The sequence below is a fragment of the Bombina bombina genome, chromosome 7 (assembly GCF_027579735.1).
Source record: "Bombina bombina isolate aBomBom1 chromosome 7, aBomBom1.pri, whole genome shotgun sequence".
In the NCBI taxonomy this organism is placed as follows: Eukaryota; Metazoa; Chordata; class Amphibia; order Anura; family Bombinatoridae; genus Bombina; species Bombina bombina.
The window spans coordinates 135062081-135078448 of NC_069505.1; the positions used below are offsets into that span (position 1 = coordinate 135062081).

At 40.1% G+C, this 16368-nt stretch overlaps 1 protein-coding gene across 2 annotated transcripts in view; it reads left to right on the forward strand.

Annotated features, from left to right (window-relative positions):
- The window catches only part of LOC128665989 (para-nitrobenzyl esterase), a 230878-nt gene that overhangs the window by 135082 nt on the left and 79428 nt on the right, over window positions 1-16368 (forward strand). For both annotated transcript variants that reach the window (XM_053720317.1, XM_053720318.1), the window contains exons 3-5: window positions 5139-5246; window positions 10843-11039; window positions 11714-11916. In XM_053720317.1, coding sequence (XP_053576292.1) covers window positions 5139-5246; window positions 10843-11039; window positions 11714-11916 — 508 coding nt within the window. The remainder of the gene's footprint in view (window positions 1-5138; window positions 5247-10842; window positions 11040-11713; window positions 11917-16368) is intronic.

Consider the following 16368-nt stretch of genomic DNA (forward strand, 5'->3'; position numbering starts at 1 on the left):
CCTGACATCCCACTGTTCCACAGATGAATGGGAGTCACCCAATTCCATCAGTGTCCCCTATTTGAGCCTATAACATGTGTTATAATTCATTATCATTAACCAGATTCCAAAGAGTTGAAGGCATAGATGTATATGTTCAATACAATAAGTTCTGTTATTTTTGTTCATTCAAGACATTTGTATATAATGGCTATGACCTTGATTTGTATAACCATCTGTCACAGAATATCCCTACATCTAGCATAGCATATAGATGGTAGGAGTTTATGGGCCATAACGATTGCCCAATGATGCACTTAAACATGTGATATATAAGATTTTCTGGAAATGAGTAACTAACAATAGATGTTGAAATGGTTAGCACACATGATTTAACATGTGGTGAACCCTACATTGGATAGTTCTCTGGCCAGTTATTTGTCACATGATTTGTTTTGATTCCTACCTTTGTTGACACAATTAGTTGACAAATTGTTTAATCTTTTATAGTGCAATAATATGTTGACAGGAGACTCCTTGGTTGCGGACATACGTATAGACACTTGCAATCAATAGTGCCTGCAGTTACCATGGCAACCATGTACCTTTAATCCATCTCACTGACAGGCATATGCCTGATATCGTCACACATGATATTTTTCAATTTTGGATGCACATACACTAGAATATGTTCACTTAGTGTGCGCAGATATGTTTCTTTGATTTTTATTTTTCTATTTATGTACATAGTCTTGTATATTCTTTTTTACTTCAAAACCGGAAGTGAGGTCACTTCCAGTCCAGTGGAACGCATGGCGTGTTTTCCAGCTAAGAGCATAGCGTGTTTCAATTGTTTGTTCACAGCAGGTTTGGTTTAATTAATTTATTCACTTTATACACTATATAACAGTGTTGTTTGGCACTTTATTTTTTATTCTGATGAGGGGGCTATATTAGTCCCCGAAACGTCAATACATTTTTGACTTATTGATATCACAAAAACCCTGTGAGTACATTTTCTTTGGTTTAAATACATAAACTACTTTGTTTGATTCACATCTAAACGGTGAGTGCTCTCTGTGGCTTGTATGTATATATATATATATATATATATATATATAATATGCCTGGAAGTACTAATTGCGAGAGGCTCATTTTTTGGCATTAAATATAGCATGAGACCGGTAGTGAGAGTCCATGGTTTCTTACTGTTGGGAATTCATCACCTTGACTCTAGGAGGAGGTAAAGGCACTCTACACCAAGAGTTTTAATCCCTCCCAGTTCCCTGTACCTCCCAGTCTTTTCTTAGCCTCCTCTCCAGGAGCAGGTGAAGATTGAGGTGTCCCTTATAAGATTTTCATTAGGTGAAACTTTGAAGAGAGAAGAGTACTGGGCTGTACAATGTAATTCTCCTGGGGAGTTGTGGTTATAAGCCTGCCACAGGTGTCACTGGGGCTGGTCCTCCTATTTGGACATGTAGATGTACTCCTTCAGTAAATCCTCTACTGTATCCACATGTAACAACTGGGTAAGCACAATGGAGTGGGTATCCTGCTGGGTAAGTACCTTCGTCACTCACATAGCCCACAGGGTATCAGTAGGTACATATGACTGTGTACATCCTACATGTAACAAAAGAGTTCTGGATGCTCCTTGTGATATAAAACGTAGAAACTTTTATTAGATAATTAAAAAGTAGCAACATGGATGAACAGGAGCATCCAGAACTCTTTTGTTACATGTACCTGCTTCCAGATCTCAGGATCGATCCCTTACAGAGCTCCGTTGCACCCGCTCCTGTGATTGCCTAAACCCCGGCCACCGCTGCTGAGCATTGGATTACTCCTCGCTACAGACCGGACGCACGATCACGAAGGAGGATTCTGACCGAGACGCTGTTACCTCGGATAAACGTGCAGACACCGGCATTCGAGGGTTATCATCTACCAGCGAAGCACGAGTATTAGCCTCACACGAAAGAAGTTGAAGGACACCTGAAAGCCTGGTAATTGACCTGGAACAGGTGAGGAGCTGCACACGCCAGCGTTCCGTTTGCCTTTCGTGAGTACACACGCACACACAGTGCTTTTGTATTACTGTTCTCACAGCGATATTGTTTCTTTCTTATACTGGTTGTATTTCAAAGGGGTATTTTTTGGCACCACACAGGACACGAATAGAGTGTTATTATCACTTCTTTATTATTGACTTCATTACTTGGACTATCACTCACGCCTCCTATTCTTCTTTGTGACTGTGTACATCCTAGCCAGAGGACAGCACATATGTAACCTATATGAGCGTACAGATGGACATACTATTTGAGGGGATTTGAGTTGCTCAATGTATTTTTGTGTTTTCGGTTGCAGCTACTTTTAAGTAAGTTATGTCGGTGTCTGTCAGGGCTATGTTTTACACTTAATTTTCTAGCGGTTGTATTTTTAGCGCTTCTCCACTCTAGATCAGCCGGCTGGAAGTATAGGAGCACTATGGAAGTACGGCAGTGCAGTGTCTGTATGCACAGCTCATGGAGCAATATAGCTCAGCATAGGCTTTTTGCTTTCTGATATAGAAAGTGTCAACATTTTCCTGCCAAGCTTTTCAATGCTCTGTAGCTAAGTTGTTAGCTCTGTTACCATTTAAACAAAGGTCCATTTAGCTCTGATTACTTGTCTTCCAACCCAGATCAGAAATCTGAGGCTACCCCTTTTCATTTTAAAGTTGAGCATTTGCGCTCTTGTTTTGCAAACTTTAGGGGTTCAAGACTCTAAGCCAGTGGTATCTGTAAAACAACTTGATTGAATAGGCTTTAGATCTCGGCCTCCTCAAGGGAGGTATTTTGTGTCACATGTCATAAAAAAGGTCCAAAAAAATTACTTCCTTTTTTCATTGTGTTCATGAGTTACAGAACATGGGAGTAATGATCCCAGTACCCATGGGTGAACAAGGGAAGGGGTTTTGTTCTTACCTTTTCATCATTACAAAGAAGGAGGGAACTTTCAGATACATTTTGGATCTGAAGACTTTGAGCAAATTTTTGAGTTTCCCCTCATTTAAAATGGAAACAGAATGATCCTCCCTTTAGTCCAACATGGTCAGTTTATGACAACCATAGCCTTGAAGGATGCTTACCATAACATTCCTAATCACAGAGATCATCATCAGTTTCTTTTTTTTGCCTTTCAGGACATGCATTATCAGTTTGTTGCTTTTCATTTTGGTCTAGCGACAGCTACTAGGGTTTTTACCAAGTTTCTGAAGGGCATTGCTGTCTGTCATCAGGACTACGGGTATATCGGTAGCGCCATACCTGGACTAAATTTTGGTTCAGACTCCATCTTTGCAAACTCGAACTTCAGTCAGAATCTAAAGTCTTTGTCTCTTGCTCCCCAAATTTGAAAAGAGGTCCAGAGACCCTAAAGTGGAACTGATAGATGCTTTAGCGGTTCCTTGGCCATTTCAATTAGTTTATCGCTTTCCATCAATTGTTCTTCATCCCAGGGTAATTGCTCGACTCAAGAACACACTTCAGCCATTCTAAAAGCTTCTGCATGGCCTTGCAGGTGTACTGCTGTGGTGTCTTTTTCACCGTTCAGATCTGTCATCTCAAGGTCCCTTTTTTTATCAAAATCTTCAGTCTCTCAATATGGCGGCTTGGAGATTAAATGGTTAATCCTATCTCAGAGAGGTTTTTTAAGTTCAGTGGTTGATACCGTGGTTCAGGCTTGTAAGCCAGCTACAAGGAGAATTTATCACAAGGTTTGGAAAATGTATCTTTTTTTAGTGTATGTGAAGAGATTTTAAATGGCATTTATTTAGAATTCTTTGAATTCTCTAATTTCTGCAGAATGGCTTAGAGAAGGGTTTGTCGGCTAGTACCTTGAAGGGTCACATTTCTGCTCTGTCTGTGTTTTATAGAAAGATTGTGCATCTTCCAGATATTCAAGCTTTTGTTCAGACAATTGCTAGAATCAGACCAGTCATAAAGCTGATTTACTCCTCATTGGAATCTCAACCTGTTTTTGAGAGTTTTACAGTCGACTCCTTTAAACTTATGCATGAATTGGACATTCAATTGTTGTCCTGGAAAGGTTTTATTTCTGTCGGTCATATGTTCTGCTAAAAGAGTATCTGAGTTATCTGCTCTTTCCTGTGAACTGCCGTATCTTGTTTTCCATCTGCACACTACTAAACAAGAGTTTAGACAGTCTTCAAGTTTATTTATTCATTTTTCAAGTAAAGGTAAGAAGGCTAGGTCTGTTTCCTTAGCAACTTGGTCGTCATTACACACTTTTATCAAATATTATACATTTTGATGTGTTTGCCTCTGCTGAGGCAGCCTTTGGCAGGAATCTTCTTCAGACTGTTGATTCTGGTAAATAGGTGCCTGTCTTCCAACATTTTTTGTCCCACCCATTTTTTCGTGGACTCCACAGCTTATTTATTAGTTCTTAACAGTAAATAATCATGGACTCTCACCACCTTAAAAAGGAAATCATAATTTATGCTTACCTGATAAATAAATTACTTTCTTGGTGGTGAGAGTCCACAAGCCCGGTCCGATTTGTTTTCTTTTCTAGTTGGCGGCATTTCTAATTTGCACCTCATTTACCCTACTTTCCTGCTTTCTGTTTATCTTGTTCTTGGCTATATGACTGACTGTGAAGTAGGAGGGATTAAAACTCTTGGTGTATGGTGTCTTTGCCGTCTCCTGATGAGCAAGTGGGGAATTCCCAACAGTAAGGAATCGTGGACTCTCATCACCAAGAAAATTTTAATTTATCAGGTAAGCGTAACTTATGTATTTTTATTATTATTATTATTATTATTATTTTCTATTTAATTTATTATTTTTAGAATTCAATTATTAGCAGAGCCATTTTTGGTTGAATAGTGTAATAAGCTTCATTCTGTCAAGGCTGATGCAACATTTTTGCTGTTATAATTGAAGAAGAGGTGCTCATTCAAGATAGAAATACAGGTCTCAACAATAACATAGGAAGTAAGCTCTACTTTAACAGAATATTATGTAATTGTTGGTACTTTCACCAAAACATACAGTACTTGTAACTGTTTGAATGCAAAATGTAATGTATCAAGAATATTACGGCTAATTGAAACATGCCCTTAATGTATGTGTATCTGCCCTCAATTCCAGGAAATTACGGCTTCATGGATCAGGTGGCAGCTCTGCAGTGGGTAAAACAAAATATCAAAAGCTTTGGTGGAGATCCAGACAAGGTGACAATCTATGGCCAGAGCTCAGGTACTACAGCTGTCTCATATATATTTGTAATATGCCCAAGAGCAGTCATCTTGGTTATAAGTAAAGTGCCAATACACACTGACCATGCAAAGGGCAAGATTTATGAATTTGGGAGCGGACAGAATTCACATGTGGGAACCTGCCTGCATCTTATGGCACATTGTAGGGCGAATATGTTCCCCATATTTATCATTGCACAAGGGAACACTTGTGCAATACAGCCTGCCCCCTACCCTCACACAATCAATTGCATGAGAGTAGGGCTTGTCAATCACCCCGGTCGAATGAATCTATGGTGATTTTCATCCACCAATTCCAGAGTTTAAACCACTGCTTCATAAATATCAGTTGCTGGCTCAAATGAGAGAGCCTACAATCAATGTGTTCACTAGCTAGTACAGGTAGCTACTGTAGGATTTAAAACCGGCCACACCGCACCCCTATACTTACATTCCTTAAATCAGTCCATCTACTACGGCATCTACACAGATGCATACATACCAACTTATACATATTTATTGTTTACCAACACATGCGCATGCACACACTCACGTGCACTTATAATATACACAGATGCATACATACCAACTCATACATATTTATTTATTGTTTACCAACAAATATGCATGCATACACTCACATACACATATAATATACACAGACGCATATATACCAACTCATACATATTTATGTATTGTTTACCAACATATGCGCATGCACACACTCACACACACACACACACACATATATATATAATATGCACAGATGCATATATACCAACTCATGCATATTTACTTATGTATTGTTTACCAACACATGCGCATGCACAGACTCACATATATATATATATATATAATATACACATATGCATACATACCAACTCATGCATATTTATTTATTGTTTACCAACGCATGCGCATGCACACACTCACATACACATTTATATATAATATACACAGATGCATACATACCAACCTATACATATTTATCTATTTATTGTTTACCAACACATGCGCATGCACATACTCACATGCACATATAATATACACAGATGCATACATACCAACTCATACATATTTATTTATTGTTTACCAACACATGTGCATGCACACACTCACATACACATCTATATATAATATTCACAGATGCATACATACAAACTCATACATATTTATTTACTAGTGTTAACGCACTGGTACACAGGCCAAAATGTGTAAGGATAGAAATATGGAGGCATTGTGCACTTCTATCTCGAGGGTAGCTGCCCAACTCCCTCCACCTCCCTCATTTACCCACCTCTCCCTCCAATAACTTTTCCCTACCCCTATCTTCTCGGATCTCCCTGACACTCGGTTTTTTTTCTTTCTGCAGTACAGCGGTCCCACCCGCTTCCGCCCCCCCCTCCAGCGATGGGTCCCCTCCCTCATTTAAACCCCTCTCCCTCCAAAAACCTTTCCCTACCCTCTGATCCCCCATCCACTCGGATCCCCCCTCCCTCCTTCACCCTCCCTGCTGCGTTTTTTTTTCTGCAGCACAGCGGTCCCATTCGTCCCCTCCTTTGTCTCACGCATATCTAGTGCAGTCTCTACTGCGTATCACTGCACCACAACGCTGGTCGTTAAGGGGTTAAGGCCAGGTATGTTTGTCTTGCGCTTGTCTCGCGCAGTCTCTACTGCGCATGTCCGCGTCAGACAAACATCCTTGACCTTTTATTATATAGGATTGTTTACATACACATACACATGCACATGCACACACTCACATGCACATATAATATACACAGATGCATATATACTAACTCATATACATTTTTTATTTATTGTTTGCAAACACATGCACACACTGACATGCACATATAATATACACAGATGCATACATATCAACTCATACATATTTATTGTTTACCAACAGATGCGTATGCACTCACAGACACAAATAATATACACAGATGCATACATATCAACTCATACATATTTATTGTTTACCAACAGATGCGTATGCACTCACAGACACATATAATATACACAGATGCATACATATCAACTCATACATATTTATTGTTTACCAACAGATGCGTATGCACTCACAGACACATATAATATACACAGATGCATACATATCAACTCATACATATTTATTGTTTACCAACAGATGCGTATGCACTCACAGACACATATAATATACACAGATGCATACATACCAACTCATACATATTTATTGTTTACCAACAGATGCGTATGCACTCACAGACACATATAATATACACAGATGCATACATACCAACTCATACATATTTATCTATTTATTGTTTACCAACACATACACATGCACACACTCACATGCACATATAATATACACAGATGCAAAAAATGCCAACTCATATATATGTATTTATTTATTGTTTACCAGCACATGCACACACTCGCATACACATATATAATATACACAGATGCATATATACGATGTTACGGTACCAACTGTGTACCAAGGGTTAACCCCAGATGAACAATGTCCTGCATAGACAATCAGCAATTCACAACCCAGCCAGTTTCAGGTTTAAAACAGAATGACAACTTTATTTGAAGGCAGCACACAGATTTATACAGGTTTTTGACCCCCCCTCAGATGGGGGTTGAAAGAATGTTGTACATTAGATAAAAGGGAGAAGCGCCCTTGACATGATACAATAGGATTATATTACTTAAACACTTCAACCACAAGACACTCTTGACTCTTCTTATCACTTTCTCTCTGGAGGTGATCAAACAATAGAATGCTAAGCATTAATTAGATTGTAGCTGGAGCCAGCCACTTGTGGTTAGAAAATAAAGTTAACACTTTCAGTCCTGACCGAAGGGTCTGTCACATAGCTCCCCCCTTGTGGAACACTCCGGCAGACCCGGCTTGACCCTTTTGCGGGTCAACCTGGGGATGACCGGACTAAGGGGTGGTAGGCATGTCAGTTTGCTGGGACAATCCATTTGTATTCCCGTTATGAGAGAGAATTCCTGTCCATACAAACAAGGGTTCAACTTCCTCAGTGCCCAGACTAGGGCTAAACAGTCCTTCAAAATCTCATCAGCTTCTTTACGAGTTTTCTGTACCTGCTCTTTATAGGTATCCACAATCCCTTCATACTGACATAGGGTGCCCTTGAGTTGCTGCACCTCACTATGAGCCAGCGTCAGCTTCTCCTCAAGTGTCACTAAGTTTGTCTTTAAAGTTTCATGTTCCACTCTCAAGCTGGTGTTTTCTGCAGTCTGTCGGTGCAGCCTGTCTAGCAGAGATTCCTGTTCTAAACGTGCTTTTTCCTCTGCGCTCCTCTTCTCCTTCATCAGCGCATTGTAACGGGACTTCCACGTATCAATAGCGGATAGAGATTTACTGAGCTCAGCGTCCTGGGGCTTAGCAGCAGGGGGGTCAGTCTCTGCTGCACGGATCTGAGCACGGGTAGTCACAGGGTTAACATCAGCGGGACCCATGGGAGCATAGGCAGAAACAAGGGGGACCAAGGTATTTCCAAGGAGAACATCAGCTGGTAAATCCTTCATGACCCCCACATTCACAGGTCTAGCGCCCCCTCCCCAATCCAAATGCACCCTGGCAACAGGCAGGCGGAACACAGTGCCCCCTGCTACCCTCACAGCCACAGTGTCTCCTGTGTGCTGTTTCTCAGACACCAAGTTCTTTCGAAGCAAGGTCATGGTAGCACCAGTATCCCGTAGACCACTGACCTCCTTCCCATTCACTTTAACCAGTTGCCGGTTATTCCGGTGGGCAGCTTGCACAAGGTCTGCCTCATGTAGGATGCCCCAGCATTCTTGCGCCTCTACATAGCGGGCCGCAGGCTGAGGATTACGTGGGATTCCGCTAGCGGGTCTTCTCCAGGACTGTGCTTGGTTCGCTGCGTTTAGGGAACACTCTGGTCTTTTGTGCCCTAGTTGCTTACATCCAAAGCACCGAATAGGTTGTGAGTAGCTCCGCGAATTGAACCAGGCTCTCTGAGGGTAGTTCGTGGCCCGAGACCGTGTGGTATAGCGGTGCGCTGGGGGTTGGTAACTGGCAGGTGCTGGGGTGACTGGGGGTCTGTACTCCACTCTGGCAGGGGGCTTAGTGGTAGCAGTGTCCAGTTTGCGGGCATCCGTATACTCATCTGCCAGGCGAGCAGCTTCATGCAGGGTGGAGGGTTTACGGTCCCGAACCCACTCTCGAACTCCTGCGGGTAACTTGTCGAAGCAATGTTCCAACAGGAATAGCTGCAGCACCTCTTCCCCAGATACGGCTTGGCACCCCGCTATCCAGTGAGCTGCTGTGCGGTGCACCTTACATGCCCACTCAAGGTAGGAATCACCAGCCAATTTAACAGTGTCTCTGAACCGTCTCCGGTATGCCTCCGGTGTAACCGCATACCTGGAGAGCAGAGCCTCTTTTACAGTATTATAATCCCTGACTTCCTCATCTGGAATGGCCCGAAAAGCCTCACTGGCCCGGCCGGATAATTTTCCGGATAATATCATGACCCAGTCCTCTGCGGGTACCTTGTGTAGTGCACATTGCCTCTCAAAATCCGCAAGGTACCCATCAATCTCTCCTTCTGTTTCCAGGAAGTTTTTAAAAGCTGCAAAATTTACTTTTCTCTTTTCCACTGGGTTTGCTGCAGCGCCGCTTTGGCGAAGTAGGTTGGCCTCCACAGCTGCTATGACCCGGTCGATAATTTCCGCAGATGGGTTGGGGCCATAATGTGCCAGTCTTATTTTAACCGCCCGATCAAAGCTTGCTTCTGCGGGGGTTCTGTCTGCTATGCTGGGCCCATTGGTTCCTTCTGTCCCTGGTACTCTTTCCATCTTAGTCAGTATTGTAATAATCCCCCTCTTCCTGAGGTTACTGGCATGTGTAGTTGCTCTTCTGGGCGATAAGGTTCATTCCGTCGCTTGCCACCAATGTTACGGTACCAACTGTGTACCAAGGGTTAACCCCAGATGAACAATGTCCTGCATAGACAATCAGCAATTCACAACCCAGCCAGTTTCAGGTTTAAAACAGAATGACAACTTTATTTGAAGGCAGCACACAGATTTATACAGGTTTTTGACCCCCCCTCAGATGGGGGTTGAAAGAATGTTGTACATTAGATAAAAGGGAGAAGCGCCCTTGACATGATACAATAGGATTATATTACTTAAACACTTCAACCACAAGACACTCTTGACTCTTCTTATCACTTTCTCTCTGGAGGTGATCAAACAATAGAATGCTAAGCATTAATTAGATTGTAGCTGGAGCCAGCCACTTGTGGTTAGAAAATAAAGTTAACACTTTCAGTCCTGACCGAAGGGTCTGTCACATACGAACTCATACATATTTATTTATTGTTTACCAACACATACACGTGCACACACTCACATATAATATACACAGATGCATATACACCAACTCATACATACCCAATCACATGCGCATGTTCTTGCATTTACACATTTGCTGTTTAAATATCACAGTATGAAGTATTCAGCATGTGAAACTAAATGGTTTGCTTATGTGTTGTATCTCAGCTATACTTCACTCTCTCCAACACTCATTTTCTTCTTGATTAAAGGAGGCACTTCAGTCTGGGCTATGATGGTGTCACCACTTGCTAAAGGTCTGTTTCATCGTGCAATTGATATAAGTGGATCCGCCGTGTTCACAGCCACAATGGCAGATGCAGAACGAGATAATCTCATTTTCCTGAACAAGACTGGTTGCAAAGATGCTGTCTGCCTCCGTCAGCTGACCGTTCCTAAAATCCTTAAAGTATGAAGTACATTTTGTGTACAGCACTTTAGAAAGTGCCGGCCCCATGTAATGAAAGGCAATACACAAGGAAGCTAACATCCCCTAGGGAAATAATGGGAAAAATAAACTATATTAGGGGGGCCCAAGCTTTTTTTATATGGAGGACTGAACACTAGTGACCAGGGCAACTTTACATTATACTCAAAATATGATTATTATCACATTTTAAGTTACAAATATACAAAAGGAATTTAGATAATATTAAAGGGATACTGAATCCAAATGATTTCTTTCATGATTCAGATAGAGCATGCAGTTTTAAGCTACTTTCTAATTTACTCCTATTATCAATTTTTCATCATTCTCTTGGTATCTTTATTTGAAAAAGCAGGAATGTAAGCTTATGAGCCAGCCCACTTTTTGTTCAGTACCCTGGATAGCACTTGCTGATTGGTGGCTAATCAGACACCAATCAGCAAGCGCTACCCAGTATGTTGTCTATAAAATGTCATGATGTTGAATGAATATATCTGGTGTGAGGAAGTGGTACATTCTTTGGTATAATCTTTTGGTGAAATTGGCAGGATTTAGTCAGCAAGTAAATGAGGGATAAAATAGAGGATAGACATTACCCAGAAAGGGAATTTTGGCCCTTTATTGAGCTATTGAATAATTATTTATTGTTTTTTAAGTCTATTCCATGGTTCGAATACCCAAACTGGGCAGCAGACGATCTCTGTGACCTTCCACAAAAAGGGAAATTTGCTGGGCCGGTGGCTGTGGTGGACGGTTATGTGATACCAGCTCCACCACTTGAAGTGTGGAAAAAGAAGCTAGAAGGATACAGCGATGTGCCCTATGTAATTGGCACTACCCTGCAAGAGACTGAATATGCGTAAGAACTTTTTGTTTTAACAAATGCAATAATGAACAATTTCCATATACCAGGGGTACTTGCTTGATTATAGTATTCTAGCTGTGAAAAGGTTTTCTCTTTCCTTGATTCCCTAGAATTGAAGGATAGGAATCCAGACTTTTTAAAAATAATTGTGATGGGGTAATATGAGGGGAGGGTGGTCACCCTTTATGGTCTCCCCTGTTGGGAAATAGGAGTCACCAATAGACTTTATAAATAACAACAAAAGCACAAAATCATGACTTAAATAGGGGGCACTGGTGTGCACAACAGTCTGTAGTATATAAAATGTCCAAAATAGTAAGCAGTGATTTTTATATAATTGTTTTAATGTTTGGAATAACAATGCTGATAAAACAGCAATTTATGGGCTAAGAAACCAGTCAGTTGCAGTGTTTCTTGCATGAGTAATGCACTTTGTTTAATTAAAGTTTTTTCTTAGTCATAGTTGGGGAATCAATCTACCAGAGAGTGCCATAGTTCCTCAATCTTGTGTTTCCTTTCTGGTGTCCATCATCAACTCAGTGTCAAAGTCACTAATGGAGTAACGCAGACTCAAACTGCAGAGAGCCCACTGTAGTGGGTGGGTCTAATGGTAGCTGCCTCAGATACAGTACCTTTTGCCAAGTTTGATCTAAGACTTCTTTAGCTTGCCATGCTCTAACTATGTAACAGAGACTTTGAGGATCTGTCTCAAAGGATCTTTGTAAATCCCAAGATCCTACAGTCTTTAACTTGGTGGTAGGTTCACCATTCCCTAATGCAGGGGGCATCCTTCCTTCGACCTGCTTTAACTGTGATTATCACAGAGCCCAGTCTGAAGGGTTGGGAAGTGGATTGAGGTCCCTGAGAGCAGAGGGAGTTTGGTCTCTTCGGGAGGTGAGCTTACCAATAAACATCCTAGAATTCTGTGCCATCTTCAGGGCTCTTCAGAGTTGGTCCAACCACAGGCAGGAATGCTTCCTTTGTTTCCAAGATTCTTGGGGGTAGATTTATTATGCAGCAGATGCTGCATTCTACGGCAATTGTTTCAGGCTCGCCACGAATAAGCATGGGGCGGCATTGGACAAGCATTTCACTAGAAATGCTTGTGCAATGTTAAATCCTGACAGCGTATGCTGTCGGCATTTAGCAATGTCGAGCGGACATGATGATTCGCTATAGGAGATGGACAGCTCCTGCCCACACATGATTGGCTGTGCTCAGACAGGGGGGGGGGGGATTGCACACAAGCGCAAAATAGCGCTCGTGTGCAATGCTGAATTCTGGCAGTTGAATTCAGCCCGCCAGAGGCGAGCTGTGGTGGATAGGGGTGCGTATGTACACCCCTGCCCACCGCAGCTTGATAAATCGAGCCCTATGACTGTGGCTAGCCTTGTTGCATGCACAATAAATCCCAGATTGGCTCCTGACAAATGGTGGGTCGAGGTAGGCTATTGAAAAATATTTGCAGTAAAAAGTATGATAATTTGTTTTAAAAATGTTAAGACGTGTTGCTAGGATATTCTATAGCAACACGACGGACATGTCTTGTAATTATAAGGTGTCCCTTTATTTCACATGGTATATTTGCTCTCAGGAAAGACTCCCCCTGTACACATTAATGCTCTTTCCACTAGGGCAGTAGCTACTTCTTTTAGGTCATAAAAGCAGCCTTTGGCAGGAAAGTACTGCAGGCCACAGTGCCCGATCACTAACATTCCTGTCTTAACTGTATTGTCCACCCTGAACATGGTGGTCTTGTGGAATTTACTGCTTGTGTATAAGATCCCAGATGTGATGATCTTGTGGACTTTCACCATCTTATGAAACAAACTTTATTCTTACCTGATAAATTCATTTTGCACGTCACTTGCAACACTTTTACTTTCCTGCTTTCTAGTTTTCTTCCATCCACTTGGCCATATGTATGACCAAGGGATTCTGGGAGAGTGGGAGGGATTAAAGCTCTGGTATGTTTAAGTGTTTTTGCCTCCTCCTAGTTTACTGGAGTGTATTCTAACATGTGATGATCTTGTAGACTCTCGCCATAATGAAATAAATTAAGTTTGGGATGTGCACATCGGAAAAGTAAATTACGTGTTTTAATTATGCTTAGAATTGTGCTTAGAAAATTACACTTTTTTTATTCTTAAAGGCATAGTAAATATTTAAATATTACTATAATTTTAAATTGTAGTTGTGTTTTTTTGCATATAGTCCTCAAAACAGTTTCTAAAACTTATTTTTTACATTGTTTATCCTGTGAGTCTTGTGGGTGCAATAGGAAACCGGACCCAGATGTACATTTTGGTTAAGATTTTTTTCTATTCTTGACACTGAGGGCAGTGCAGCCAATCAGAATCAGTAATTTGCCTTGTTGAAAGACAACAGCATGGATTAGAATATGATTTTCCTTGTCTTTTTTTTTTTTTTTTAAGTCTTTATTTATAGACCAACAACATAATACAATAAAAGGTTAACAGCAAAAGAAAAATTATGTTAAAGTCACATATTCGTTTCACCATGCAGGGTAATTAATATAAGATACATAGATTAACACTTAATACATTTCCAGTCATATGAAAATTAGACCCAAAATAAAATAATGCTATCACCAATCTGATGATCAAAAGTAAATTAACCTCTACTTAACTTCAGTTTAAATTTTTATATTGTTGGTAAGTTTTTTTATTTTTCTCACAAAATCTAAACACTCAAGCAAGAGACACACAGTCTGTTATCCAATATGAACAAAATAACAAGAGGAGAGAAAAAAAGGAGGGAAAAGTAAAAAAAAAATATCCGGGGACCGTCCCACCGGCTCCCTCTCCCCCTCTCCAGCTCTTTTATTATATATGCAACCATTCTCACTCTCTCAATTAAATACAATGTACACGCCTTTATCATTGCCATCATGCCAAAATAATAAAATAAACCTAAGCCCATTCACTAGGTATTTTACCCGTTTGTATCAAGATATCAAAAAGATTTGTTTTTCTAATGATAGTTATAAGCTGCTGTTGTAACATAATGGGAAAGGTTCTCATTAGTCCAAACCATTTTTGGAGACATTTCTCCATTTTGCCCTCAAGATAGATATCACTATAATATTGTTCAGATATAATTATCTTAGCTATCATAGATTTAAAAGTTTCGAAAGAAGGCAAACTATTAAACCTCCAATTCAACAAAATAAAATTACGTCCTGCCAAGATCAAAGTATTAATTTTCTTATATTGTTTATTTGTATGATAGTTACACAAAAAAATTATATCTTGTGAGCTTATAACAAATTCATCATCTAAACTTAAAGATAACCAAAAATTAACCTTATACCAGAATTGTTTGACTTTAGGACAATTCCAGAAGCAATGCATAAGATCAGCATTCGGGTTACTACATTTCAAACAGACATTATGGTCGGCTTGATACCACTTTTTAAGTTGCGCGGGTGTTACATAAACCATATTTAAGAGCTTACAATGAGATTCTCTCCAAGAGGTTATAGTAGTTGCTTTTTGTACCAATCTGAAACTCTCCTCAATCTCCATATTAGTAATGGAAGGAAAGTTTATTTTCCATTTCATCAATAACTCATTTAGACGTATCTGATCGGCTTTGTTAAGTAGCATATTATACATAAAAGAGATAGATACGTTTTACCTTGGCTATATATATTAATTACTGCATTAATATCTCCTAGCTTCCAATCTGACATATTATCCTCCCATAATTCCCCATAGAAATGTCTCAATTGTAGATAGGCAAAGAAACTGTGTTTATGAATTGTATACTCATTCTGTAAGTCCGTAAAAGACTTAACAATATTGAGTGCCTCGTTCCTAATTTGAATCACATTTTGTAGGCCTTTATTTGACCATTCCTTAAAGGTTCTGGAGAAAATCCCACTAGGGAATTTTGGGTTTCCACGTATTGGTAAATATTTGGAAGACTTCCAGCAAATATCCAATTCATCACACAATTTATGCCATGCCAAGATCGGATTTGTAAATATCCAAGCAATACGTTTAGGTAGTTCTGTCTTGGATAGGTGCATAAGAGCTTTCAAACAATATGGAGTTACAATACCTGACTCTAGGTGTAAATTTGTTGAGTATTCTGTTTCTGTAATCCAATCTAGTATATATTTACTAAGTGTAGTTAGATTATAGTATCTAAGATTTGGAAGCGCTAGTCCTCCTGCGTACGTATGTAAGCTAAGATTATGTGTAGAAATTCGTTTACGTTTTTGTTTCCAGATTAATCCAGCTGTTATACCATTAAAAAAAGCATTATCTTTGGCCTTGATCATGATCAGGAGATTTTGTAGCAGATATAATAGTTGCGGGAAAAATATTGTCTTAATCATGGAGATCCGTGCAGAGAGTGAAATAGAAAACGCCATCCAGTTATCTAGATCTTTTTTATATTTAGAGAAATAGGATGTGT